The following is a 27,670-nucleotide window of genomic DNA, read 5'->3' as shown; positions in this document are numbered from 1 at the left end:
TGGTGCAGATGGTGCTGAGGGAAGGCTCACATCTGGAAGGTGGTGCAGATGGTGCTGAGGGAAGGCTCACATCTGGAAGGTGGTGCAGCTGGCGGTGCTGAGGGAAGGCTCACGTCTGGAAGGTGGTGCAGATGGTGCTGAGGGAAGGCTCACATCTGGAAGGTGGTGCAGCTGGTGGTGCTGAGGGAAGGCTCACATCTGGAAGGTGGTGCAGCTGGTGGTGCTGAGGGAAGGCTCACATCTGGAAGGTGGTGCAGCTGGTGGTGCTGAGGGAAGGCTCACATCTGGAAGGTGGTACAGCTGGCGGTGCTGAGGGAAGGCTCACATCTGGAAGGTGGTGCAGCTGGCGGTGCTGAGGGAAGGCTCACATCTGGAAGGTGGCACAGCTGGCGGTGCTGAGGGAAGGCTCACATCTGGAAGGTGGTGCAGGGGGCGGTGCTGAGGGAAGGCTCACATCTGGAAGGTGGTGCAGATGGTGCTGAGGGAAGGCTCACATCTGGAAGGTGGTGCTGATGGTGCTGAGGGAAGGCTCACATCTGGAAGGTGGCACAGCTGGCGGTGCTGAGGGGAAGGCTCACGTCTGGAAGGTGGCACAGCTGGCGGTTCTGAGGGAAGGCTCACATCTGGAAGGTGGTGCAGCTCTCCAGCCACAGGATCAGGGCAGGGGGCAGGGTGGGGTTGGCAGAGCCCAGAAGCTGGGGTCAGTGGTGGCATCCTCAGCCCTGCGAGTGGTCTCTCTCTACCCACCGGGAGAGCTTCTGCTCAGTTCTCCAGTCCTGGTCCTCTCCGGCTGATGGGCCGGGCGTGGCATGGAGGGTTGGAGCCTCTCATGCTCCATCTCCCAGGCTGTTGGAGGGGGATGAGGTGTCTGTGGGTGTCCCTGTGAATGGTAACGGCTGCCTCAGACTTGCCTGGTGAGAGCACCCTTCCGGGCTGGTTGTCACCAGGGCTTTGGCCTCCTGCCATTGGCATCCTGGCCGGCTGACCGAGGCCAGTGGGTGGGAGCTCCCAGCCAGAGCTGTGGTCACTGCCGCCCAGGCCTGCCTGGCAAGGCCTCGGGCCCACTCTCTCCCTGGCACCCTTTAAACTCTTGGTGAATCCTTTTGAGAGTGGAGGGTTGGCTTTAAGAAACCCCCTTCTTCAAACTGTGGGATGTGGCTCCACTTTCAGGGATAAGTGTCTGGGGACCTTGGCAAGTCTGACAAGTCTGTGTCTCCCCTGAAGTACGGGCAGCAGAGTGCGCATCCTGCAGAGCCTTGAGGGTGTGGACAGTGCGTGCTGTGCGGCGCCCAGCCGCGCGGCCGGGCTGGGAGGGGAGCAGTAACAGCTGGGTGCGGGCTCCCGCGTCAGGGAATGGAAGGCCGGCGGCAGTGACCACAGTTCACCATCGCACGCACCATGCGTGAATGTGAAGAGAGGGAAGAGGGGGCCGTGGAGTTCTCGCAAGGGAGTGACGGTTACCCGCAAAGGTCCAGGAGGGTGGGAGTTAGCCAGGAGGTGTGTGTGTGTGGGGGGGCGTTGCAGGCCAAGGGGGAGTGTGTGGTGAGACCCGGATGTGGCAGGAGCTTGGGTGTCTGCGTCCCTGCAGAGGCCAGCCTCCGGGACACGGGTGGGCGCAGGGCCTGCAGGCGCTGTGGAGGGTGTGGCTTGTCTTCGGCACAGCGGGAGCTGGCGTGGCGGTGGGGCAGGGACAGCGCAGCCTGGCTGATGTGTGTGTGGGACGGGGGGCCGTGTATTGGGGCGGTAGTGGCTTAGACCAGTGGGATGGAGGAAAACTGGCAGATCCGAGAGATATTTTGAAGATAAAATATCCAGGACTTGGTGATCGCTCGGGAGCAGAGGGCCAGGGAGAGAGAAGGGTCAGGAGCAGGTGGGTGGGTGGGCGTCCTTTGCTGAGATTGGTGGGCGAGGAGGGACTGGATCACACCCAGGATATGCCACGTTTGAGTTGCTAGTGGACTCAGGAGGGGAGGCCCTGACGGGGTTGGGAGCCCGTCCGAGGGCTGGGTCTAACTCTTAAAGGGATGGCCAGGCGGAAAGGACGGCTGTGATCTCACTGAGCAGGACGTACGTGAGGGTCTGGAGAGGCAAGAAGGGGGAGCACCCGACCAGGGGGCGTGCCTTCCTCCTCTTCCCACGACGCAGAGGTAAGGGTCTGTGGCAGGACGCGGGGCGAACCCCGAGGGTGCTGGCTCCCATTTTATCCATGAGGAATGAGCAAGGGCATTGGTTGGCCATGGGAGGAGCCGGGAGGGAGAGGAGAACAGCAGGAGGCTGAGGGTGGAGGGCCCCGCTGAGGCTCTCCCGGCTTCTCCGATGCTTGGACAGGGGACGTGGTTGGCTGGCTGCCCACCGCAGGCTGACCGGGCGCTCTCACCAGCTGCGGCGCAGGAGAGAGCAGTGAGGGGTCTGAGAGGGACTGTGACCACCAAGAGGCACACGAAGTGAGGGTGGGAGGGAGGCGGGAGGAGGCTGTGGGATGTGCTTGCCAGGATGTCCTGGCTCCGGAGCGGAGCGAGCCCGGGGAGGCCGGGACCCTCCCCTGCTGCCTGCCGATGGGAAGTGAAGTGCGAGGGAGGGGTGCGAGGGAGGGGTGCGAGGGAGGGGTGTGAGGGAGGCGGCAGCTCTAGCGCTGGCCTCCGAAAGGCTCTGCCACTCATTCCCCTCCCCATGGTTTGTTTGTCTTTCAAACGTCTTAATAAAACATGAGAAAATGTTTATTCTCTATAGATCAATAATTTATTCTGAGTTATGACAATACTAAGTTTGGTCAATTATTCATTGACTATAAAGTATTTATAAATGCTACCTTAATTTAAAGCGTCAGCCATTGGGATTCCAATGGGAACAGAGCCGTGCCGACCTAGAGGAGAGGAAGGCACGGTGGAGGGTGTCAGCAGCGGGGGTGCTGTGGCTGCTCAGATTGCTGAAGTAACGAGGTGGCACTGGGAGTCCCGCTTGGGGGGCAGGTGGAGGACTGGCCCCCTGGACCCTCAGAGAGAGCCCGGGGGTCCGCCTGCCTGGGCCAGCGGCGCCTCGCCAGGCTCCGTAGGGTTGAGGCATCTCTCCTGGGCGGCTTCTACCGCGGAGGAGTGGCCCCTTTGTCCATCCGGAAAGTCCTGTCCCCTGACCACCACAGGCTGCTTAGCACGTGAGGCTGGGGCCGTGGTGTTAGAGTGGCAGGGCCGCAGGGGAGGGCCGCACCTCTGCAGGGACCCCGTGGGCCGCTCTGGGAGGAGCAGAAGGGATGTGCCCTGGGGCATGATGCCTTCTGGGCACAGGACAGAGGGGGGGGGGCTGGGCTGGCTGTGACCAGCACCATCCCAGGTGGTGGCACCAGAAATAATTGTGCATCTCCTCTAGCACAAGCCATCCAGGGTGTATTCCCGGAATCCCCCAGGGGCTCAGGAAGCCTGGGGGGGGTCAGCAGTGGTGCCAGGCGACCTCATGTCCGGGCACTGTCTCCTCCAGCACCGCCCGCAGGCAGCGAGGGCCGTGAGCTGGGCTCGCCCTCGCCCAGGAGGCTTTGCTTCTGCGTGCGCAGCTGCCCCAAGAGGTTCCCCAGGAAGGGCTGGCTGGGTTCCCACGGGATCCTGGGCCCTGCCCAGCGGTCCCACGTCTTCCGGGCCGGGCTGTGCCATGGGCTCTTGGCTGCTTGGCCTGGCCTCTCTGTGCTGCAGTTTTGTCACCAGAGGAGCAGAAAGCTCACTGGGGTGAAGGTCACAGAGACCCGTCTCACCTGTGATGTGGCCCCAGAGTCCGGTGTCTGCAGAGACTGGATGCTGACACCACAGGGAAGCGGGGGTAGGGGGGTGTTGATCGTGGGGCCCCCTGGGATGCTGGCTGACAGGAGCCGCTCGTCTGGCCCCGCCCGAGCTCTGAGCAGCTTCTTTCTTCCCAATTCCTGGGCCACGGAGCTTAGGTAAGGACACAAAGCTGCTCATTAGTCCTCTGCTCTTGACCGTCCCCGCTGATGAGCCATTCTCAGGGAGCCTTTATCAACCCATCTGCCTGCATTGTCACAATCAGGAGAGAGCAGCGTGATGGCCATGTTCCATCGCAGACAAGAATCAGACAAAGGCTGCTGTCCTCTGGTGAGCTGCAGAAACACCTCTGGGCGGAGAGGTGAGTAGCAGTGTGGCTTCTACCCTCCGCCTCGCGCCAGGCTGTGGGGATGCGCGTCACACAGAGACCTTTCACAGGGTGCGCGCCGCAGCCGTGAGGGGGCGCCGTCGTCTTTACCAGACAGGAACCCGCAGAGGCCCGCCCCTCGCCAAGGCCCACGGAGTGTCCATGGCAGGGCCGGGTTCAGACCCAGGCCACGGGACCCCCCTGGGGTTCAGACACAGAGGCCCGCCCCTCGCCAAGGCCCACGGAGTGTCCATGGCAGGGCCGGGTTCAGACCCAGGCCACGGGACCCCCCTGGGGTTCAGACACAGAGGCCAGCCCCTCGCCAAGCCCCGCGGAGTGAACGTGGCAGGGCCGGGTTCAGATCCAGGCCACGGGACCCCCCTGGGGTTCAGACACAGAGGCCAGCCCCTCGCCAAGCCCCGCGGAGTGTCCGTGGCAGGGCCGGGTTCAGACCCAGGCCACGGGACCCCCCTGGGGTGCTGCGCCTCTCCTCACAAGGAGGGCAGAGTGTGTAATGTCCTGTCCTGGGAATGAGCGCACACCTGGCTTGAGCTAATAGCTGGTTTGGCTTTGATCATTTGTGTTTGGACCTTTTTGTTTTTATGTTTGGAGCCTCTAAACAGCCATTGTTCGGACAGTGCCCCATTAGCAGGCATTCCCAGGGGACTGACATGGGCCTGCGTGGGCCTCTCCCTCAGGGCCTGGGAGCTTCCAGCCCTCACTCCACCCTGTCGTCGCTGGGGGCGCGTGGAGCCACCTCCGTGGGGAGGGCTGTCGGCTTTGGGGGTGAGTTGTAACTGGGACCCTGGGCACGACGTGGGAGGGGACGTGGAAACTGACAAGCTTGTGCCCAGCACGGGGCTGGCACTTGTGGTCCTCGGGAGGTCACTGCTCCCGCAGCTGTTTCATGCCCCCCCCCCCCCGTCCATCACGGCAGGGGTTTTTCCTTTGCCAAAGGAATTCTCTGTTCACGGCATGGTGTTTCAGCAACACAGAAAAGCAGGAAAACCACGCCGAGGCCTCTTCTAAATGCAACCACTGTTACCATGTTGGTCTTCCAGGCCTGCGTGTTATTTACCTGGCATCATAAAATACACACCATTGCGTGTCACTGTCCCGTAACGTCTACGGTGAGCACTTTCCTACCAGTGTGCTATTGTCGTATCGTGAATAGTTTTAAAGGCTGCACGTGTTTTCAGCAAATGGAGCCATGCCTTTCACTCACCTATGTGTCTCTCTCAGACTGAGTGTGGATAAGCGGCCTCTGAACGTCTTGGCCTGAAGCCATTTCTGTAGTTGGAATAGGGGCCCCGAGTGCCATCACTGGGCAGAGGCGTGACGCCGTCCCGGCTCGTGGTATTTTGCAGCCTTTACTCGCTGCCACGTGCGCGCACGGTGTGTGGAGGAGGGTGGTGAGCAGGACGGCGTGGCCCTTGTTCCTCGGAGCTCGAGGTCAAGCAGGAGAGAAGAGTAGGGGATTGCGGGGTGAGGAGTGCTGGACACGGGGTCCGTAGCCAGCCTGGGGGTGAAGAGTCTGAGTCTTGAAACGGGAGTGAGTGTGAGGTTCGAGAGGTAATAGAAAGCAGGGCGGGTGCCAGGGGCCGGAACTTGGGCAGTTGGTTGGGGCATGGTGAGCGGGACCCGTGACAGCGAGGCCGCACAGCTTCGGGCCCTGCAAGGCGCGCTGAGCGCTTTGGCTCCGTGCCCGCGGCTCCGTGGGAGCCACCGCAGGGCCTGACGCAGGAGCAGCCGTGGCTGGGTTTCTTTCGGGAGAGAACTCTGCGGCGGAAAGCTGGGTGAGACCCGTAGGCACTGGGGTGGCTGCGCGACTCCCCGAGAGACTTCAGGGGGTCTCCGGTTCAGCCGCCCGCCCGCCTCGTGCTTGGAGGCCGAGGGGCCTCCGGGAGAGCCGTGGCATTGAGTGGCTGTCCGAGTGGGGAGCAGTGTGCCTCCACGCCTGCTCCTGGGGTGCTTCCCTGCTCTCGGCTCCTCCTCCCCGGGCTCTCAGCCGGAAGAACCGCTTTGCCGAAGTTGTTCAGAGCCGGCCGCCGGCAGCAGAGGGCCTGTGACTCGCAGGCTGTTTCTTTCCCGCACTCCCGCCGGCACAGAGAGCGTTTCTGGTAAATGTCGCTTCGGGACTATTCGGAAGCTGCCCGTGTGCGAGGTGTCTCTCCGCGCTGCCCGAGGCCCCAGAAGGAGCAGGTGTGTGGCTGACAGGGACGCCCTCGGCTTACGGGTGACTCCAGGAGGCCGTGCCACCTCCGGCCCCGCCCGCAGCAGCCGCCCTCCCCGGAGCCCCTTCCTTCGCTCCTGGCGAGTGGCTGAGTCACCTGGGGCCCCTGGAGGCAGCGCCGGGCCTGGTCTGACCCAGGCGTTAGGATATAAACCCGTGGACTTGGCCGGAAGACTTAGGGTGCTGTCTCTTTTTACCGACGACCTGGGTCCTCCGGGGTCCGTGTCTCGCTGACTTTCTGCTGTCATTCATTCCCTCAGTCCCAGGCGGCCAGTCCAGCCAGCGATCGAAGAGCTCCCAGTATTGTCCTGACCTGGGCTGGGCCGTAGGGAAACACAGATAAAAACAAAGCGAGTTCTCGGCGGTAAGGGCTGCAGCCAGGCAGGAGACAGGGCGCCGTGCAGCAGCACCAAGGGCCTCTGGAGCAGACGTGGGCTGCGTCCCTCTTCTGCCATCTCTGCTTGAGCAGCCTACGCAAATAATTTTGCCTCTCCTGGCCTTTGTTTCCTTATCTGTTGAATGGGTACAAGAACGGAGGGCATCAGTGAGACTGTGTGTGTGAGAGCCGCTGGCCTGGCCTGGGATGGGCTCTTGGTTCATGGAAGGAGGCAGCACTTCTTGGGGTCCAGGCATGAGCTGCCCGGCGCGGCGGGGGGGTGCAGCCGGTGCAGCGTCCCCCCGTGCTGACCCTGCCTCTCTCACCTCTCTTTCCAGCCTGTGACCTCATGACCCAGGGGATTTTGGCTTTGGTCACATCCACTGGCTGTGCATCCGCCAACGCCCTGCAGTCCCTCACCGACGCGATGCACATCCCACACCTCTTTGTCCAGCGCAACCCGGGAGGGTCGCCGCGCACGGCCTGCCACCTGAACCCCAGCCCCGACGGGGAGGCCTACACGCTGGCCTCGAGGCCGCCCGTGCGCCTCAACGACGTCATGCAGAGGCTGGTGACCGAGCTGCGCTGGCAGAAGTTCGTCATGTTCTACGACAGTGAGTACGGTGAGTCCACGGGGAGGGCCGCTCTGGCTCCGATGGGCGCACCGCTGGGTGCGGGCGGCCTGCGCGCTGGCCACGGCGTGGCAGGCAGCTGCCTGCCTCCGAGCAGGCGTGGGAGGCGTGGAAGGTGCGTGTGGTCTGAGCCCAGTGGGTCTCGGCGGCAGGGCCCAGCCTTGAGCTTCACGAGTGGGGGAAGAGCTGTGCAAACAGATCCATAGACAGGCACTAAAGTTGCCTAGCAACACCACCTTACCCTGACAGCTGAGATTGGAATCATCTTCAATAAAATATTAATAACCTGCTGGCGGGGACCTGACAGGCTGCAGGCAGGCAGCGGTGGAGGCCGCCAGCACGGTGTCCCGGAAGCCTCCTCTCCTGAGACTGCCATCACCAGCCCTCCCAACTCCTCCTGCCTCCTCTCTCATCTGCCCTTAGTTTCAGGGTCGTGGGCAAATGTCAGGGGAAGGATACCCTGAGTGGGACACTGCGCATGGCCGGACATGGCTTCTTCGAATATCTGCCATATGAAAAGAATCATGATTTGCTTCTAAGAAAACCAGAAAGATGGGCTTTGGAGAAGTAGCTCCAGGTTTTCATATGGCTGCTCTGTGGAATAACAGAGACCCAGCGGCCTCACCAGGTCCCCAGGGGCAGCTGCGTGCAGAGCGGGAGGCAGGAATGGACATCCGTGCCCTAGCTCACACCCTGCAGTGCGCCTGCAGGCGGCGTGCGCTCACGGCCATGCGGTTTCACCTCCTGTGTATTCACGTGACCCCATAGTCAGGATGCAGAGCAGTTTTCTCGCGAGGATCCTCATGCGATAGCCACCTACGTTCCATGTCTCCAAGGGTGTGAGGACGGTGAGGCCGGCAGCCCCAGAGCTGGGGCCAGCGGGGCCCTCCAGAGTCCCGCTGACTGGTGAGCTCAGTCCTTTGCTCCTTTGCCAAGAACGTAACCGCGAAGAGAAGTCAGCGTGTTTGCCTTTGCCTGACACTCTCTGCTCTGAGACTGGGCGTCGTCCTCAGCCCTTGAGCAAATATGCTGCCGAGGCTGCGGGAGGAGTGCCGGGCACTGCGCTGCCGTAAGGGTGAGGCGGTGAGGGGACAGGGTGGCCCGAGACTCTGGGCACTTGAGCTGGACTCTATCCAGGACTGGCCCCTCCCCCCCCTCAATCTCGGGCCCTGGGAGCAGTGGGAGACCAGGCCACTGAGGAGCCACAGGGCGCCTCTAGGGGCCAGCCTTGCTCTGAGAACCCTTGTGTTGGTGGCTCAGCCTCGTGCCTTCGGGTCAGCTCTGAGGCTGGGTGAGGGTAGGTGTGCACGTGCCCAGGGCGGGAGCGTGCTGCGTCCTCTCTTCCCACCCCTGGCACCTTTGCTCTCCTTCTGCTCTGACCTATAGACACTCTTCACGCCCTGGTTCTCCCTAAGCTTCAAGGTGGTTTTGGGGGGAACCTTGACCACGGGAGGTGGGATCAGCCCTCCAGTCCCCCACCCACCCGTCCGGGCTCCTGTGGTTCTCGCAGACTGAATGACACCCCATGGCATCTGCTCAGACTCTCTTTTCTTCTCTTACGTCCCTTCCCCTCGCTCAGCTCTGGCCGCTCTAGTGATTCCACTCAGGTGAGGGTGACCAAGCGCTCCTCTGGCGAGCACCGTGGGCAGTGGGGCGAGCCTTGGATGCTGTGCTGGGAAGAACTCTGAGGCTGTGTGGGGAGTGACAGAAAGCACTGTGGTTGCTCTGTGATCCCCGGTGCCCCGGGGGTGGGCTGGGGAAGAGGGACTGGCAGCCACCTGTCCTGTTTGCTGATTCTGATCTGCCAGGTGGCTGGCCTGGGAAGCCCTGCAGAGCTGCCCACGCGGGGACGTCGCTGTCCAGGGTGCTGACCCTTTGGCTTCAGACTTTCCGGAGGCCAGAGCCCGTTCACTGGCTTCTGTGCTGGACCTCCTGCCGTGGCCTGCCCTGGTCGTTGGCCCCCTGATAGATAACCTTGGAGGTCAAGACTTTGCCTCGAGACGTTCTCCATAAATTTAACCCTGACTCCTGCTTGTCTGGCTATGCCTCCCGCACACGGCCCAGCCTCTGACCCGCTTTCCAGCACCCTTGTGCTGGGGAGCCCCGGAGGGAAACCCCGTGCTCTGGGATGCAGCACATTCAGCCAGGAGTGGAGGGCGTGGGCTCCCTTGGCAGGGCTGGCCCTGGTCTGTCTGAGGGCCGGGGAGGTCTCCTGTGGCTGATGGGCCCAAGACTAACGGGGCCTCCGGCGCTCCTCGGGGCTTCCAGCACCCCCCACTGCAGCACTAGCTGCAGATCAGCCCAATTCACGTCAAATGGCTTAAAGGCTGTTTTATTCCTTCCAAAGTCAAGCAGAAGTGCTGATGTGCCCGTGTCTTCACATGTATTATCTCACCAAAGCCCTAAAATGACGGCACTCTGAGGTTCTTGCTGCATTTACCGACGAGGAATGCAAGTCCGAGAGAGGGGTTCTGGCTGTTATGCGCTTGCACTTAGTCAGGCTGTTTCTGTCATCTGGATTGGCTAAGTCCATCTTCCCAGCCAGGCAGAGTTGATGCTAAGAAGGAGGGTGGTGGTTTTGGATGGACTTGGCATGCCTAGGATGGGGAGAGGTCAGGTCCCAACCTGGCTGGGCGAGGCCTGATTCTTCCTCACTTGCCCCTCAGTCTTTCTTCAAACCCAGGAATGTCCTGCCTGGGTGGAGCCTGAGGACTGTGCATTTGAGTCAGGAATCAAGGGCCAGAGAAGCAAAAGCCTTGGGCTGCGAGGGAGAACTTGGCAGAGCGTGAGAGGAGTTTTCATGTATATGGTTTACAAAATACAAGATGTGCTATTTGGTAAAATTCCATAGAAAATACTTGTGTGCTTGTTGTGACAGTGAAAGGAAAAATAAAAGAGAAGCTGACATTTGGGAGAGAAAATCTGTAACGTTAAAATACCAAAGGTTTGGATCGAACAGAACCGAGAGCTTTGGCGTGCCACTGCACATTCTGGAATACTCCCGAGTGTGTGTGTGTGTGTGTGTGTGTGTGTGTGCGCGGGGGGCGTGCTTGGGGCTGCGGCCCCACTCTCTTCCTAGTGAATACATTTGGGTGCACGGTGGAGTTGTGATGGGACTTTAGAAATCATTGACTCATTCATGCAACATATTCACCAAGTTCCTACCACGTGCAGTTATTTTGCTACAAACTCATGTTGGATGAAGATACAGGTGGTGGAGTAACTTGGCTAAAGCTGAAGCCAGGCTCCGCCGTTCCTCCGCAGCGTCTCCCGCCTCTGGGCCGCTGGCAGGCCGGCGCCGGCTGCTGGGATCCACAGAAACAAGCACGCGGGCTCTGTGTGAGTGGACGTTGCCGATTGCACTGGTTTTTAAATGATTAAACTTGACCGTTGCCCACGATAACAATGTACATGTTGAGCTAAAATAATGGAAATAAAATAAACTTCCATGAACCCATAACAATGTAACAGATGCGAAGGAGCCCTCCCAGGGGGCAGCCGCCATCCTCACTGTGTGCTCGCCAGCCCCTGGCTTTTCTTTATCGGCGATCACATACCGAAGTACCACAGTACACATGGCTTAGGTCAGCCTGTGAGCCACGGGATGGGGAGAATGTGGACTGGCTGTCAGGAGGATGGGGAGGATTTCGATTGGCTGTCAGGAGGAAGTGCTCAGAGTAGAGGCCTAGTGAGGGGCAGGTCAGGGCCAGACTGCTCCCGGCCAGAAACCCCCATAACAGACCCCTGGCTTCCCTATCCTCTCCAGTCCATGGAGTAACTCCTCTGTTTGCTTTTGTGATTGCTTTTTTCCACTCATTATTAGGATTTTGAGATCCACTCATGTGATGAGGTGGGTATATCCAATCCTTTTTATTGCTGCATACTTTAATGCAAAATTATCTATTTTATTGTTATGGGCATTTGGGCTGTTTCCAGATATTTGCTATTGCAAGTAATGTTAATGAGAACATTCTCGTGTCTGTCTTTCGGGGTTGCTGTGTGAGGGTTTTGTGAGGCTCCCTCCTGGGGGCGGAATTGCTGGGCTGTGGGCGATGCCTGTTGCACCTGATTAAGTCATTCCCAATTGTGTTCCACTCCTCTTGCTTACACTGCCATCTGCAACGGATCCGAGTTCTCAGAGCTCCCAACCTCACCAACAACTGGTAGTATTTAATTTTAAGACTTTCATGTGAAAATGGTATATTATTATGATTTTAATATACATTTTTCTGATAACAGATGGATTGAGCATCTTTTCATGTCTTTATGGGCTATTTTCTGTTTTCTCTTCTATGAAATGCCTATTTATTGTTTTTAATTTTTTACCTATTTTTAAAATTGAGCCTTTTCTTTTGTAAGTTAAGTGTGGCAAATATCTTCTTTCAATTACCTGCCTCTTTTTTTTTTTAAAGAATGACTTTTTATTGATATTGAGAGAGAGAGAGAGAGAGAGAGAGGTGAGAGCAAAACATTGATTGGCTGCCTCTTCCACACCCCCTACCAGGGATCGAGCACATAACCTGGGCATGTGGACTGACCAGGAATTGAACCAGTAACCTTTTGGTGCATGGGACGATGCCCAACCAACTGAGCCACCCTGGCCAGGGCTCAGTTAGTTGTCTTAATGCACAGAAGTTCTTTATTCTGTTGTCAAATTTATTCATCTTTTATATGCCGAACTTCTTCCTGTCTTATTTATGAAGTTCTTCCCCACCCAAATGTCATCAAGACATTTTCCTGCTGAACTCTGTGCACTGAGGGCAGGTGCTGCCCTCTGGCCGTGTGCTCCCTGGGGGCGCCCCCGCTTTGATGCTGGGCCACCCCTCCCTGCAGCCGTGGCCAGCGTTCCTCCCCTCACTGCTCCGTGAGATTGGAGCCTGGGGCCCGTCTCCTCTTGGCGGTGACTGCACAGCTTGTGGCAGGTCCTTGGGAACTTCCTGGAGGTGGCGGCAGGTTAGCAGGGAGCACTAGCAAGAGGTCCTCAGGCGAAGGGCTCTGGGCGGGAGGGGCCCCGGAAGAACATCCCTGGCAAAGGGAAGAGCGTGCTGGGAGGCTGGGTCGGTGATGGGAAGAGGCAGAGATCACGTGGTGGCACTGTGGGCAGTGGCCAGGGGTGAGGCTGGAGCTGGAGGCTGGGCAGGCCTCAGGGCCTCACCGATGGGTTCAGGACCCCGGGGTATTTGTGGGAGCCGCCCCTGGCTGCCTCAGATGGTGCCGCTAGACCCCGTCCGTCAGGCCCCGTCCAGACACCTGCGGGCAGACACAGGCCTGGAGGTCTCCTCTCCAGAGGCCTGATCCTTCCACTGTGCCCAGGCTCGCCGGCTGCGTGTGAGAGCGAAGGAACGAACGCATGTGCGGGATGTGACCTTACTGAGGACAAGCCCCAGGCCCAAGCGGAGGCGGGGCCTGAGTGTGCCAGGTGACCCGGGGACTAGGAGACTCGGCCGTGAGTGGGTCCTGTCCCAGGCCTCGGTCTGTGCGGGCCCTGCGCGGTGCTCCAGGGCACCGGCTCACCCCTCTCAGGACGCCCTTCCCGGCGCTCAGTGGGGTCCCTGCCTTACAGGTGAGGAAACGGGGCTCAGAGCAGCGAAGGGATCTGCTCCGGGGCATGCGGCTGGAGGGTGGAGTGCCGCCAGGTCTGATTCCCCACGCGGGTCCCACAGCTCTGGTCCCAGCCAGGCCCTCGGGGCACAGCCGTGGGAGCAGATGTGGGTGGGCTCCCTGGTGCGCAGGGCCTGCTGGAGCAGTGCTGACAGCAGCGGAAGGTCCGTGTGTCCATCGTTAGCCAATCAGCTAAGTAGGTTACGTTACATACATTTAATGGAAAACCGTGGCTTGTTTTAGTCAAATACCACCGTGGAATTTGTTATTTGAAGAAAGGCTACAGGAAGGTGGAGACCATCTGGCACACTAGCCTACCACGTTTCACTGACCAGAGGGGAGGCCCCGGGGTGGAGGAGAGAGGGCGCCACCCCGAAGCTTGCAGCACACAAAATGGTGATTTCTGTACATTTTTTTGGTTTTGCCATAAACACCTACCTCACGGGTTAAAAACATGGAGCGCACTGAAACAGGTAAGGCCCCTGCGCCTGGGCGCACTCACCACTGCACAGTAGCCACGGGGGCTCGGCCTGGGGAAGCAGGAGGCTGTGACCCACCAGCGGTGGGTGGGTCTTGGATCTGACTGTGTGGAGCCCAGGCCTCGGTGGGCAGGCCCAGCACTGCCCTTTGGAAGCTGGAGGTGGTGCCCCTGCCGCCCTCCCCAGAACCAGGCCGGGCAGTGCCCCTCTCTAGGGCTGGGGCAAGGGAGGACCCAGCTCTGGAGACGGAGCGACACCCACAGGCCTAATTGCACCCACCCCTTGGAAGAGGGAGCGGAGGAGGGTCCTGGGCTGCTGCTGACAGTGCCCCCGGGGCTCAGGGCTGGCCGGGCAAAGCCAGCGAACTGAGTAAGTTCACAGGGAGGGGGCCTGCCTGCCCCTGAGGCCGGGGCTGGGGAGGGAGAGGCTGCTGTCTCCTGGGTCAAGGGGTCAGCCTGCTGCCCCAAAGGGCACGTCTTTGTGCCAGAGTTTGCAGCTGTGGTTCCCCATCTGGGATTGTGCAGGCCCCATTGGGTGCGGGGACCCCTTTGCCTTCTCTCTCTCAGAGCCCCCCCCCCCCCCCCCCCCAGCTGGAGTGGGGACATAGACGCCACAGCAGCTGTCGGGGAGTCTGGTGTGGAGGGCGGAGGGGCGGAAGGCAGGCTGCACGTAGAGGGTCCTGCAAGCGTGGCCAGTGGCCCCAGGGCCTCGGGCCAGTGCGGTGACTCGCCCGCGATGTCCCCTGGCAGCTTGTTCTTGCTCTCCCTCTTTCCCCCTCTCCCTTCTCCTCGACCTTGTCTGGGTCTAGGGGGTTCAGCGAGGTGGCCAGGTTGGGGAACTCGCCCATGACGGCGATGGGGGTCTGGCGCTTGGCCCGCCGCGAGGTGCTGGGTCAGGTAGAGCATGCACTCACCCTAGAGCTTGGGTGAGGTCAAAGGAGCCGAAGCTGGCGGCTGCGCAGGCTCAGGTTCCTGACCACCATGCAGCTGGGCAGCAGCCAGTTCTGCCCGGGACCCCCATCCCCAGCCAGGGCTTCCGTGGGGTGTGCACAGTGAGAGCCTCGGGCCCCCGAGCCCCACCCCCTCCGCCAGCCCTACTGTAGTTCTTTCTGTGCTAAGAGGCAGCAGTCCGGCACATGCCCTGCTGGCTGGCAATTGCAACGCCAGGACGGTGGTGTGGTGCTGCTCTGTGCAAAGCACGCGTACACGTGCGTGCACCTGAGCACACACAGGCCATAAGGCAACGTTGGGTTTGGGATGGAGACACGATGACTTGGGACGGAGTGGCAGATATATCTTTTCACTGCATTTTTCTACCTCTCGAGTATTGTATTAAGTGCAAAAATTAACATAATAGGCTGCCTCCTCTCCCCCCACTCATGCCCAGGGTGACTTCTCTGAGCTCCAGCTCCCTCATCTAGGGGCAGGGATGGGGATTTCCCAGCTGCAGGGGTGAAGGGGCCTGCAGAGTGCCTGGCACCCGGCAAGCGTCTGTGTGGTAATAACAAGCCCGTGGGAGCTGGAGTGGCAGCGCTGTTCCTCGCAGGGCTGGTGTGGGCACAGGACCCGCGAGCGCCTCGGTGCAGAGCTCTGGCTGTTTGCCTCTCCACCCTGGCTCAGGCTCGCCCTGGAGGAGGGGTCGGGGCATGGACTCAGGAGCAGTCTGCCTGGGTTGAGTCCGGCTCTGCCTCTCTAGCTGTGTGAGCTTGGGCAAGCCACTCAGCCTCTGTGCACCAACCTCCTCACTTGTATAATGGGGGTAAAATGCCCCCCCCCCCCGCTGTGGTCTATCTGTGGATTACATGAGTAGTACATGCGAAGGGCTTTGCTGGTCCCGGCACATGCTAGGTGCTCAGTAGACTTTTTACTTAGGAGCTGCGCCTGATGGCGGCCTTGCTGCCACTCCCTCTTGGCCTCCACGCCAGTGCGTCTCTGCTGGGGCGTGCTCTGTGGCCTGACTTCCTCTGGGTGTGATCTTGGTTCTTGGGGAAGCAGAGCACAGGGCCAGCTCTCTCTCTGCTTGGGCCCAGGCCTCCCTGCCGCCTCCCTCATGGCCGGGCGCTCTGGTGGCCAGCTCACCTTCCCCGCCGGACAGCCGGCTGTTCTCGTGGCAAGTAGCCGTCAGCTGTGGGCCTCACTCCCAAGTCTTGACGGGAAACTCCCTGGAAAAGGAGAATCATTAGGACAAATGCTGTTTTAATCAATGCTCCCTGCCGACAATGTCTAGTCTGGCCCCTGGCAAAGCAGGCCAGACAACTGAACCTCAGTGGTGATCTCATTAATAACTCACATAATTATGGCCTTAGTTTAAATGGAAGGAATAAATACCTTTTCAAGAACAAATGAATAAATGAGTTTAATTGCTAAGAAACCTAACCAGGAATTTGACAATAACTTTGTGGGGACCAGTGTTTCAGATTTTGTTCTTCAATCTAATTACAAAGCAACAGTACTTTGGGGCACGTTAATTGTGGTGTTTGCTAGCAGATTAAAGTTTATTCACACCGCGTTCCCTCGCCCCGTCGGTTCCGGAGCCACCTAGGGATGTGAGGTCTCATCCGATGGCGGCGTGGGGAAGGACAGAGGGGGCGCTGCCCTGTGCAGCTGTGCCCAGGAGCTCCCTGTGCTTCCCTCCCCCCACGCCTCTGCGCGCCCCGCTGCTGACCCTGCTCCCTCCTCTCCTCAGCCCCGCACACAAGGCGGAACATTTGTTGTTAAATGCCAGAATTCCGGCAAGGACAGCGCCTGGGAGGCCCCGTCTGGGAGGACCATTGGCCCAAATGGGATGCTCTTCGTGGTCTCAGTTGACCCATCTGCTGCCCTCCTTTCGGGAGAGCGTGGCTCTTTCCGACGGGGCCCGGCGGTGCCAGGACGGTGCCTCCTTTACTGCGGTGCACCAGGCAGGGGGTAAAATGCCCTCGGTAGACGGGCACTGTTGGGTGAGTCAGACGGGAGTATGGACCAGCAGAACCACCACTGCCGTCGAGGTGCGGAGCATTGCGGCCAGAAATGTTTGTTGTGAGGAGAGAAAACTGTGGTCACTTGCCCTGGCTCAGCTACTGGGTGCTGGTCGGGGGCACAGGCTCTGTGCCCGAGTCCACCGGCAGCATCTCTGGAGCCTCCTCTCTGCTCCCATGAGGACTCTCAGGGACCCAGGGTGTCCCTGTCGCTGGTCAGGGAGAGGGAGCGGGACAGGGCTTTGTGGAAGGCAGGGAGGGTGGAGAGGCGGGCAGGGTAGCCCCCGGACAGAGCCATCTCCAACCGGGAAGAGAGCCTCAGTCGCCTACTCGCGGGCAGGGTGGCTCCTGGGCCCTGGCCAGGCGATGCCCGGCCCCTCGTCAGAAGGTGGCATTGGGTAGTTAGGAGCCAAGTTTCAGTGTCAGGGAAGTGAGCTCCCTGCTCGCTGCCTCCTGGGTGTCCGCTGTGCTCGGAGCCGCCTGGAGCCTGGGCGGTGGTCAGCACGGCCCTCCAGGCTGCGCAGAGCCAGGCTGCGGAGGCGCAGGGCGCAGCGCAGGGCAGAGCTTACGCTTTACACGCTGCCCTTGGCCTCCTGCCCAGGACCCACCCGTGCCACCCAGCTCTGAGGACCCTCACGGAGGCCCAGGGGCAGGTTCCTCTTGCCGGTTGTTCAGCATGACTTGCCGGCAGGGCCGGGGGAGGCCTGTGGGTCCTGCCTGGGCCGGGTCCAGAGAGCGTCCCTGAAACAGCTCCGGGACGGGCTGCCCTTGGGAGCCCAGGAGGAGGAGGCTCGGGGGCTGAGGTCTCCCTGTGAGGTCCTGGGAAGCTCCAGTGGGCCTCCGCCTGCCCACCTCACCGTCTCCTCCTCCCCCTGCGCTCCCCTCCGGCCCTGCTGCCCCGCCAGCCTCTGTGCGGCTGCCCCCCCCCCCCCCCACACCTTCCAGAGGTGCCTGCGGGCCCCGCCCAGGCCTCTCTCACCTAAGCATTGAAGGTGGGACTCCTCCTCTGACCCCTCCCCCTTCCCTGCCACACCATTTTCCCTTGAATTTATGGCCATTTACTTTTCACGGTGTCTGCCCTCACTGGGCCGTGAGTCCCGCAGAGGCAGGGCCTTGCCTGCGGCGGAGCGATTTCCATCAGCTCCTGGAACAGGGTGCTCGAGCGGATGTGAGAGCGGGTGAGCGAGTCTACGCTCGGGCGTTTCGTTGCCGTGTGTTCTTCCAGGCGTGTGTTCCCTCATCTGAGATTTCTCACTTCAACCACAGTGTGTGCTTCGCGTGGCGTCCCGCCCCTCCTGCCGGGGGGCCGCGCCGCCGCTCTGCTCCCCTGCACCCCGCGCCCCTCCCCCCCGCAGGTGGGGGGGCCGTGCCTGTGCCCAGGGCGGGCTGCGGAGAGTTGACAGTCCTCCCAGTTCCATGGGACCAACTAAATGTTTAGTCAGTGTGGTGGCGGGCGTGGCCCCAGGGTTTGGGGGGGGGGGCTGCTGGGGGGTTGGGTTCCATTCCTGCCTCAGCCTCTTTCTGACGTATCTCTGGGCGCAGGGACAGCTTTCTCCTCCTTGGTTTTCTCATTTTGATGGTGAGGTGTCAAAACGCCTGCCCCCGGGGCTCGGGCGGTGGATTTTGAATGACCTTTGGGAGCCAGGGGAGCTTTGTCCAGCGGAGGAGGGGAAGGAAGCTCCAGGGGCCTGGGTAAAGCCTGGGCGGGAGCCAGTGTGGCCTGTTCCGGGGGAAGAGGGGGGGTGGGCCCGAGCTCCCTGTAGGAGCGGGAAGTGAAGGAGGTCACCAGACCTGGGGCATCGAGGCCGACTGTGCGTGTCCAGGGCGGGCGGCCCCGTTGCCGTGGGCGCGTGCTGTGAGGGCCGGCTCCCTCCCGCAGGACCTCCGTCGGGCGGATGCCCCTGTCCGCAGCCCTGCCCCTCGGCCGCCCGCCCAGGCCTGACAAGGTGACTGCTTGCCAGGGTGTGGCCAGCTCTCCACGTCGGAGGCTTAGTGGTGGGATGTGGAGGCGGCTGCCCACCGTGTTTCCCAGCGGAGGCTCTGGGAGGGGTGGCCAGGCTGCTCAGACCGGAGGCTGGGGCCTGCCCACAGCGGGTGCCGGGGTGGGCCGGGCACTCTGTCTTTAGACTGGGGGTGGTTTGGCTCGCTGTCTGCCTGTTTGTTTCCTTCCTGCACCCACCCAGAGGGGGTTCCCGGAGGCTCCCAAAGAGGTGGAGAGGGACAGCGAGGCGCAGACCGCGGCGTCAGAAATGAAGACGGCTGCCGTGGCTGCGCTGGCTGAGGCGGCAGGGGCTGGGGGCCAGGCTCTCCTGGTGGCCGCCGCCAAGAGGAGGAAACTGCGGCCACCAGGCCTCCCGCCAGGCCTCCCGGTCCTCCCGAAGGAGGAGCAGGAACTCGCCCGAGGGCCGGCTCCTCCAGGCCTCACAGGGGCTGCTCTGCGCAGGGAGACAGCACAGACCAGCAGCGACTGCTGTTCAGCTTGAGAGCCAGTGTCCGGTGCGTGCCTCCCAGGAGGGTGCGTGCCTTTCGTGTGGCTGCTTCTCAGCTGAGCACCGGCTCGGACTGGGGAGCGTGGACCTTGGGGGACCTAGCCCATCCCCGGTGGAGCCACCTTTATGCAGGAGGGAGGTCAGGGAGGCCTTGAGCCGCCTTGGAAACAGGACGGGGTCCTTGCGTCCTGTTCTGGGTTCTTTGTGGCTCACTGAGTGAGGCCTGTGGCCATTGAGTTTCAGGTGCGTGCCTCCCGGGTGTGTGTGTGCCTCCCGGGGGGTGTGTGCCTCCCGGGTGTGTGTGTGTGTGTGTGTGTGTGTGTGTGTGTGTGCGCCTCCCGGGTGTGTGTGTGCCTCCCGGGTGTGTGTGTGCCTCCCGGGTGTGTGTGTGCCTCCCGGGTGTGTGTGCGCCTCCCAGGTGTGTGTGCGCCTCCAGAGTGGGTGGGTGTGTGCCTCCAGAGTGGGTGGGTGTGTGCCTCCCGGGTGTGTGTGTGCCTCCCGGGTGTGTGTGTGCCTCCCGGGTGTGTGTGTGCCTCCCGGGTGTGTGTGCGCCTCCCAGGTGTGTGTGCGCCTCCAGAGTGGGTGGGTGTGTGCCTCCCGGGTGGGTGTGTGCCTCCCGGGTGTGTGTGCGCCTCCCGGGTGGGTGTGCGCCTCCCGGGTGGGTGTGCGCCTCCCGGGTGTGTGTGCGCCTCCCGGGTGTGTGTGTGCCTCCCGGGTGGGTGTGCGCCTCCCGGGTGTGTGTGCGCCTCCCGGGTGTGTGTGTGCCTCCCGGGTGGGTGTGTGCCTCCCGGGTGTGTGTGTGCCTCCCGGGTGGGTGTGTGCCTCCAGGGTGGATGTGTGCCTCCCGGGTGGGTGCCTCCCGGGTGGGTGCCTCCCGGGTGGGTGTGTGCCTCCAGGGTGGGTGTGTGCCTCCCGAGTGTGTGTGTGCCTCCCGGGTGGGTGTGTGCCTCCCGGGTGGATGTGTGCCTCCCGGGTGCGGGCCTCCTGAGTGTGTGCAAGGCCCGGGGCCTGAGGTGAGCAAGGCAGACGTGGTCTTCGCACCTTGGCCCCCACTGGAACTGCCCTGGGCCAGGGACGAGGCTCGGGTTGCAGGCTGTCCCAAGCGGGCCCAACCTGAGCGGGGAGCTGGGCTGCCTGAGAGCTGGGGAGGAGCCTGGTGGAGGGAGGGCGGCTGGCGGAGGGAGGCTGCTCAGAGCTGGAGGAGACGTGCCTGGCTGGAGTCCAGAGTCTGGGACCAGGGACTGAGCCCAGGGTGGCCCAGTGGGCGGACGCCCTGCCAGTTCTAGGGCGATGGGGAAGTGGGAAAGGGTAGGACGCTTTGCCTTTTTTCTTGTGAGATTTTAGAAATTATTTTTTCTTGTATAGAATATGAAAGGAATATGTTCTTGTTTAAAAAATGTAAAAAACAGAGACATTTACGTGAACACTATAAGCGCCTTCGAGGCACCGCGCCCTCCACAGCGGCACCCTTAGCGGTGGCCGCATGGCCTGGCCTGCCCCACTCGCCCATCCCAGCGCTGCTGCCAGGCGGGAGGGCACGCCCACGCGCAGTTCTGTGCGGTGCTTTCTGCCTGGCGTGTTTGGGCCTTCCACCCACGCTGGCCCTGGTCCGACCTCGGTTCCGGGCCCGAGGCCCGCACTGCGGATGGGCTGTGGGCCGCGGGCTTTGCCCACGCAGGTGGTCCCGTTATTCTGCCAGGTGAGTGCCTGTGACCACACCCTCACGCACAGCTCTGCACACGTCTCAGCGCCTCTGCGGCGGGATTGCTGGGAAGCGGGGTTGCGGAGTTGAAGGGGACTCTGCTCCAGTCAGGGAGCTGGGAAGACGGGGAGGTGGCAGGCCCCAGGCCTGGGAGAGGTGCCTGTGGCGAGCAGACCGCCCAGCCCTGTCTCTGGCCCGGAGGAAGAGAAACTCTCGGATGTCTTGTTGTGAAAAAGAGTGTGATCAGGCAGAACATCAGGGACAAGGTCCAGAATAAGAGAAGCAGACGCAGTGAGCAGGGTCCTCTCGGGTTAGCACAGCTCTGAGGACGGAGTCAGCAGGAGGGGCGGGTGAGGGGCGAGGACGGAGACGGCCCGGCGTGTCCTGCTCTGAAGAGGCCACGTCTGTCTGTGGCCTGAGCCAAGCTGCCAGGGTGCAGAGAGAAGGCCCGAGTCTTGGGAGGAGTGGCTGAAGGGCCAGGGGGCTGGGAGAGGGGCTGGTGTGAGCTGAGGGACCCGCTTGCTCTGAGTGGCCCCAGCGGAAGGCAGTATAGGAAATCTGGAACTTTCCAGTCGTCAGAGCAGGTTTGAGCTAGAAGAGGCTGCTTCCGTCCCCAGGCAGCCCCGGGCGCGGTGGCACAAAGGGTCCTTGTCCCTCTCCTCCTCAGACGGAGGCACCTTTGGGTGACAAGTCGCTGCTAAGCAGAGGGCCCACTGCAGACTCGGCATGCCCTCCCGGCCTGGCGGCTGAGTAAAGGCCATGGCGTGGAGGGGCAGGAATCGAGCACTCCCTGATGGTTCCCTGTGCAGGCACCCTCACAGGGAACCACTCCGAACCACTCCGCATCTCCGTCCCCCAGCCATCGGCTCGCCCAGGAGCGGAGGCTGGCGAGTGTCCGCTGCAGGTGGCCACTGAGCTCAGACCCTCCTCCTGTCTGCCCGCCGCTCTGGGCGCCAGGGGCTGTGTTCTGGGTGCAGTGCCCTGGCAGGAGGGGAGAGCTGGGGGGCGGGGTGTCGGCCGCATCCTGGGGCCCCGAGTCAGGAGACCCTGCCGTGTGGCGCGGCCCCGGGGACCAGAGGCAGTTCCGGCTGCTGCACCACCTCTCCCCGCCCTCCCCGCCCTCCCGCCACACACGCCCTTCACGCATGTCCACGGAGGCACTCAGCTCAGCCGGGGCTGGCACCGGCGTCCTGGGAGGCGGCTCCCCGTGCGTGGGCTGTCAGGGTTTTGTGAAGACCTGTGGCTCCGAGGCGTTGTCACGGATGTCGGTGTCCCTGCTGGTGCTTGCGACATGTCCTGGAGTCTGCTCGTGTGCCGGGACCTTCCCACTTGGCGCTCTCCTTTTTGCTATTTGTTGTTGTGGTAAAAGGCGAACAACATGAAAGTTACCGTCAGCCATCTGCGAGTGGCAGCCCGGCGGCCTGGAGCACGCTCCGTGGCGCCCCATCACCGCCACCATCTCCGGAGCTCTTCTTGCAAAGCGGAGACTCTGCACCCGTCAGACAGCGACTCTCCCCAGCCCCTGGCGCCCACCAGGCCCTTTCTGTCGCTATGAATTTGGCTACTCAGTTGCCTCCTGCATGTGCCTCGACTGAGGCCAGCATCGAACCTGCAACTCCAAGAGTGGCCCAGTGACCAGGATGTCACCTGTTCTGCCTGGGGTGTCCCAGCCCTCCGGCTGCTCCCAGGGACCTCACAGGTCCTGGCCCGGTTCAGTGCTGGACCCTTTGGATAACCTGTTAATTCTCACACAAAGCTGGCAGGATAGTCTAAGTAGCGTCAGTGGATGGTGCCTCGGCTAGCACTCACTCTCTGGTGCATACCGTCTGAGTTCAAATCCCACGCCCGCCTTTCCAGCAAACGTGGCCCTGGGTAAGGTGCTCAGTCTGTGTAAGTCTCCGGTTTCCCGTAGGGCTCCACAGCACAGCGTTCCAGTGAGGCTGGGAGGAGCGGGCGCTTAGTGCCCGACACATGTGCCAGCGATGGAATCCAGCCTCAGGGAGGTTAAGTAACTTGTCTGAGGTCACAGCTCCAGTAATGGCAGACCAGGCATGTCTGGCCCCAAAGGCCATCCTGTTCTGTTACAGCCCATTTGGGTCTGGAGCCTGTGAGCGTTTGTTAACTGAAGGTCAGATGCTCAAGTAAAATTTAAAAGGACCTGGGAAGCCTTTGGAAGCTTTTCTTGATTATTCCCTCGGGCGTCCACCAAGACCAGTGATGTCATGGAGACGTTGTATCTGGGTTTCTGGTTTATCCAGACTTCTGTGGCCAGTGCTGTAACAATGGGAAATTGTAACCCACCCCACCATTCCTTGAACGTGGTTTCTGTAAATGCTGAGTCTGACTAATGTGTAGCTTGTAGATAAACAGCATCCTATATAATGAAATCCTAATATGCAAATTGACCGAATGGCAGAATGACGGGTCACAACCACTGGTCGCTGTGACACACACTGACCACAAGGGGGCAGACGCTCAATGCAGGAGCTGCCCCCGGTGGTCAGTGCGTTCCCACAGTGGGAGCGCCGCTCAGCCAGAAGCCGGGCTCACGGCTGGCGAGTGCAGCGGCGGTGGCTGGAGCCTCTCCCGCCTCTGCTGCAGGCAGGTGGTAAAGAGCTAGGGGTCCTGGACTGCAAGAGCCCCGGACTGCGAGAGGGATGTCTGAAGCTGGCAGGTGGACATCCCCTGAGGGCTCCCAGACTGCGAGAGGGTGCAGGCTGGGCTGAGGGACCCCCCTCCAGTGCACAAATTTCGTGTACTGGGCCTCTAGTGTTTGTATAAAAATCCTAGGAACTAACTTCAGAAGCTACAGATTCCAGCCTTAAGCCACCCCAGTTCCAGAAGATGTGCTGACCTTCCACCATAGAACCAGGATGACACACACCGGACCCTCACTTGACCAGTTTCAGGATCCTTGTCAGAGTAGACGATGCTGGTCTGCATGTAGACAGCATTTCAGCCTCCTCCCCTTGATTTCTTTGTTCTGCTTCTCTCTCCCTCCTTATAAAAACCTCTGCCTGCCCTGAGGTATTGAGATGTGCTTTGTGATAGGAGTTCCCCATCTCCTTAGGTGACTAGTACTTGAATAAACCACTTTCCTTTTTCACCAGCATCTGTCTCAGGAGTTTAGTTTTGGTGGTGGTAGGCAGCCGAACTTGGGTTCCAGTCACAACCCAGAGGAAGAGGTGGTTCGCTTAGGTCCTAGTCTCTGCATCTCAGCTTGCTAGTTTCTACACCTGTTTGAGGATGAATAGATCAGACCTGCTGGGCTTTGTGGTGGCATCAGTTTTTATATCTTGTGACTGTGGGGTACTTACGTGCCTTTGTGTGTCACCCAAGAAGATGATGGGGTGATTGCTTATCATAGAGAGGGAAGAAACATTTCATGAGCAATTACTGCGTGCTAGCATTGGGCTTGGTGCTTAAAATGTGATGTCGTTGAATTGTCATAGCAGCCTTGAAAGGTAGGTATGTTTGGTCCCATTTTCCAGATGGTAAAACTGAGGGTAGGACAGGCTATTTAATTAAACTAAGGTCATGCAGCCAGAAGATTATAAAAACTGAAGGCTCTGGGACTTCACGTTCCATTGCCCTTAAAAAGGCAATCAAATTAATTACCTCAAATTAATTTCCACTTAAAGAAACGAGAAATAGAAGAGAGAATGAAATCCAAAATAAGTAAGAGAAAATAAATAATATAGATAAGAGTGGAAAACAAAGAAACAGAAAATAGAAAAACAACAGAGAAAATAAATAGTACCAAAAGTTGGTTCTTTGTGAAGATAAAATTGATAAACCTCTAGACAGAATGATTAGGAAAGAAAAATAAAGACACAAATTACCAACATCAGGCATGAGGGAAGTGACATCATACAGATTGTACAGACATTGAAAGAATAAGAAGAGACTAGTGTGAACAACTTTATGCCAACAAATTTGACAAGCAAGCTGAAATGGGCAAATTCCTTGAAAGGCACAAACGACTGAAGCATGCTGGAGAAGCAGAGAAGTGGAATAGCCCTGTGTCTATTAAAGAAACGAAATTTGTCGTTAAAACCCCCGGGGAAGGCAACTCGAGATCAAGATCACCTTACTATTAGATTCTGCCATATATTTAGGGAAGAAATATTATCAACTAGAAGCCCGGTGCATGAAATTCATGCACGGGTAGGGTCCCTAGGCCTGGCCGGTGATCATCAGGGCCTTCCTGCTGCCGGCGGGGGCCTTCCTTCGTTCCACACCACCCCCTGGTGGTCAGCACACGTCATCGAACTCCCGGGCTCCCAGTAGAACTCCCAAGGGGGCAATTTGCATATTAGGCTTTTATATACGTAGATTTTGTACAAGGTATTCCAGAAAATGAGTATTTCTCAACTCATTCTGATATTAAAACTGACAAATATGTTACAAGAAAACTAACCCAATATCCTTTATAAATACAGACACGTAAAAAACCTCAACAAAATATTATCTCTATACATAAAACCCTAATATGCAAATAGACCGAATGGCAGAACAACTGAAAAACCGAACAACTGGTCACTATGACATGCGCTGACCACCAGGGGGCGCACGGAACATGGCGGGCTTTGGTAGCAGACAGCAGAGCGTGGACAATGGCCGGCATCGGCCACGGCGGGATGGTGGAGCAGGTGAGTGGGGGCGCCAGACCAAGGCGAGGCGCCGGTCACTGTCATCAGGGTGAGCCTCTGGTGGTTAGTGAAAATTCTTTGCTCCCACGCATCGAGGTCCACCTGGCACTTGCACCTGCTGCTGGTGCCGGCCCCACTCACAGCCTGCTACTGGTGCCGGAGCCACTGCTCGCAGCCACAGCTGGCACCAGAGCCACCACTTGCACCCGCAGCTGGCGCCCGGTGCCAGTCCCGATCACTTGGCGCTGTCAGCGGGTGCGAGTGGCAGCTGCTGTCCCAATCACCCCTCAGGAGCAGGGGGAGGTGGAGAAGCCCTCAGGAGTGATTGGGGCCCGCAGCCGCCACTCACACCCGCTGACGGCGCCGGCCCTGTTCACACCCGCTGCTGGCGCCGGCCCCAATCGCTCTGCACTGTCAGTGGATGCGAGCAGGGCTGGTGCTGTCAGTGTGTGGGAGCAGTGGCCGGCGGGAATGGGGCTGCCGGCACACAGGGGACCAGGGGCCGTGGCGGGAGGGGCCGGGTGGGGGCGTGGTGGATGGGCCGAGACCCGCTCCTGTGCCCACCGCAGCCTCGCAGCCCACAGTTCCTTTCAAGGTACACAAATTTGTGCACTGGGCCCCTAGTCAGCATATAAAAAGATACTTCATTATGACCAAGTGGGGCTTAGCCCAGTGACGTATGGTTGGTTTAGCATTCAAAATTCAGTTGATGTCATTCACCATGACTATGGATGGAAAGAAAGAAAAACCATAGGATTATGTTGCAGAAAAAAACACTTGACAGAACCCAACATCCGGTTCTATTAAAACTATCAGCAAACTAGGATACAAAGGAATCTTCTTGAACTTATGAAGGGTATTTGTGAGCAGCCTACAGCGAGCCTCATGCTCAGTGGTGAAGGATGAGCCTTTCTCGTGAGAGCAGAATAGATAGAGTGTTCACTCTCCCACATCTATTCACGTCATACCTGAGGTTTTAGCTGGCACCTTTAGACAAGAGGAAGAAAGAAAAGCTATCAGGATGGAAAAGAAAAGAACAAAACTTTTCATTTACTGATGACATGATCATCTACATGCAAAATTCAATGGAATCTACAAGAAAGCTACTAGAATATGAAGTTAACATGCTAACTTAATTTTTTAATATTGTAATATAAAAGGTCACTATAAAAACCCATTGTGTTTATATAATACTAGAGGCCCGGTGCACGAAAATTCATGCACTCGGAGGGTCCCTCAGCCTGGCCTGCACCCTCTCAATCCGGGACCCCTCGGGTAGGGTCCCTAGGCCTGGCCTCAGATCAGGGCCTATCGAGGCTTTCCTTCCCCAGGCTGCAGGCAGCTGGCAGCCACCCCTGCCACTGCCACTGCTTGCCATCTGTGCAGCTCCCCTGCCACCTGTGGCCTCCCTCTGCAGGTGACAGGCTGGGGTGCAATGGCTTGGCTGGCCTGGGCCTCCCTCTTTCTTTACTGGTGGGCAGGGCCAGCCCTGCAAGGAGCCATCTGCCTACCTGATCACCCCTAACCACTCTGCCTGCCTGATTGCCCCTAACCACTGGTCTGCCTACCTGATCACCCCTAACTGCTGGTCTGCCTACCTGATCACCCCTAATTCCTCTGCCTGCCTGCCTGATTGCCCCTTACTGCTCGCTTGGGGGTGGGGCCAGCACTGACTTCTGGTTGGTCAGCCTCCAGTCGTTACTGGTCGTTACAACCCAGGGCTTTTATATATTAGGATAATAGCAATGGACAAAAAATTAAAAATTCTATTGGCAATAGCATAAAAATGTGAAATACTAGTAGGGATCAATCTGACAAAAATCAACAAGGTCTGTACACTGAAAACGATAAAACGTTGCTGCAGGAACCAAAGAAGATCTAAGTAAATGGAGACATGTCTGTGTTCATGACTGGAGAGCTCATGACTATTAAATACCAGTTCTCAAGTTAACCTATAGATGGAATGCAATGTCAGCAGAAATCCCAGCATACTTTTTTGGAAGCGGTTAGAAATTAACGTACATGCTGATTTTAAAATTCATATGGAAATGCAAAGTACCTAGAATAGCCAGAACCATTTTGAAAAGGAAGAATAAACTTAGAGGACAAACTATATGTCTTCAAAACATCCAAAAGCTACTATAATAGAGACTGTGTTTGGTGTAAACATAGACAAATAGACCACTGCAGCAGATAGAGAGAAAACCCCAAATAGACCCCACAGGTACGGAAGATTGATTTTCAACAGTGATACAAAGACAATTCACTGGAAAAGGAATAATCTTTTCAACAGATAGTGTTTGACCAAGTAACTAAGTGCTAAGAAATGAACAATCTGTACCTTGCACTATATATAAAAAATAAGTAAAAGATGGATCATAGATGCATGAAAACCTAAAAGTATAAAACCATAGTTTTA

The 27,670-nt window shown here is 59.1% G+C and overlaps 1 protein-coding gene across 1 annotated transcript in view; it reads left to right on the top strand.

The window, feature by feature from the left end:
- Positions 1 to 27,670, top strand: part of GRID1 (glutamate ionotropic receptor delta type subunit 1) — a gene marked incomplete at its 3' end in the record, with an annotated part of 641,508 nt that overhangs the window by 131,921 nt on the left and 481,917 nt on the right. The window contains exon 3 of the mRNA XM_079793699.1: positions 7,079 to 7,363. Coding sequence (XP_079649825.1) covers positions 7,079 to 7,363 — 285 coding nt within the window. The remainder of the gene's footprint in view (positions 1 to 7,078; positions 7,364 to 27,670) is intronic.

This window comes from Cnephaeus nilssonii (assembly GCF_951640355.1).
Source record: "Cnephaeus nilssonii genome assembly, chromosome: 16".
In the NCBI taxonomy this organism is placed as follows: domain Eukaryota; kingdom Metazoa; phylum Chordata; class Mammalia; order Chiroptera; family Vespertilionidae; genus Cnephaeus; species Cnephaeus nilssonii.
The sequence above is the reverse complement of the archived record's forward strand: the minus strand, read 5'-3'. Positions and strand labels throughout refer to the sequence as shown.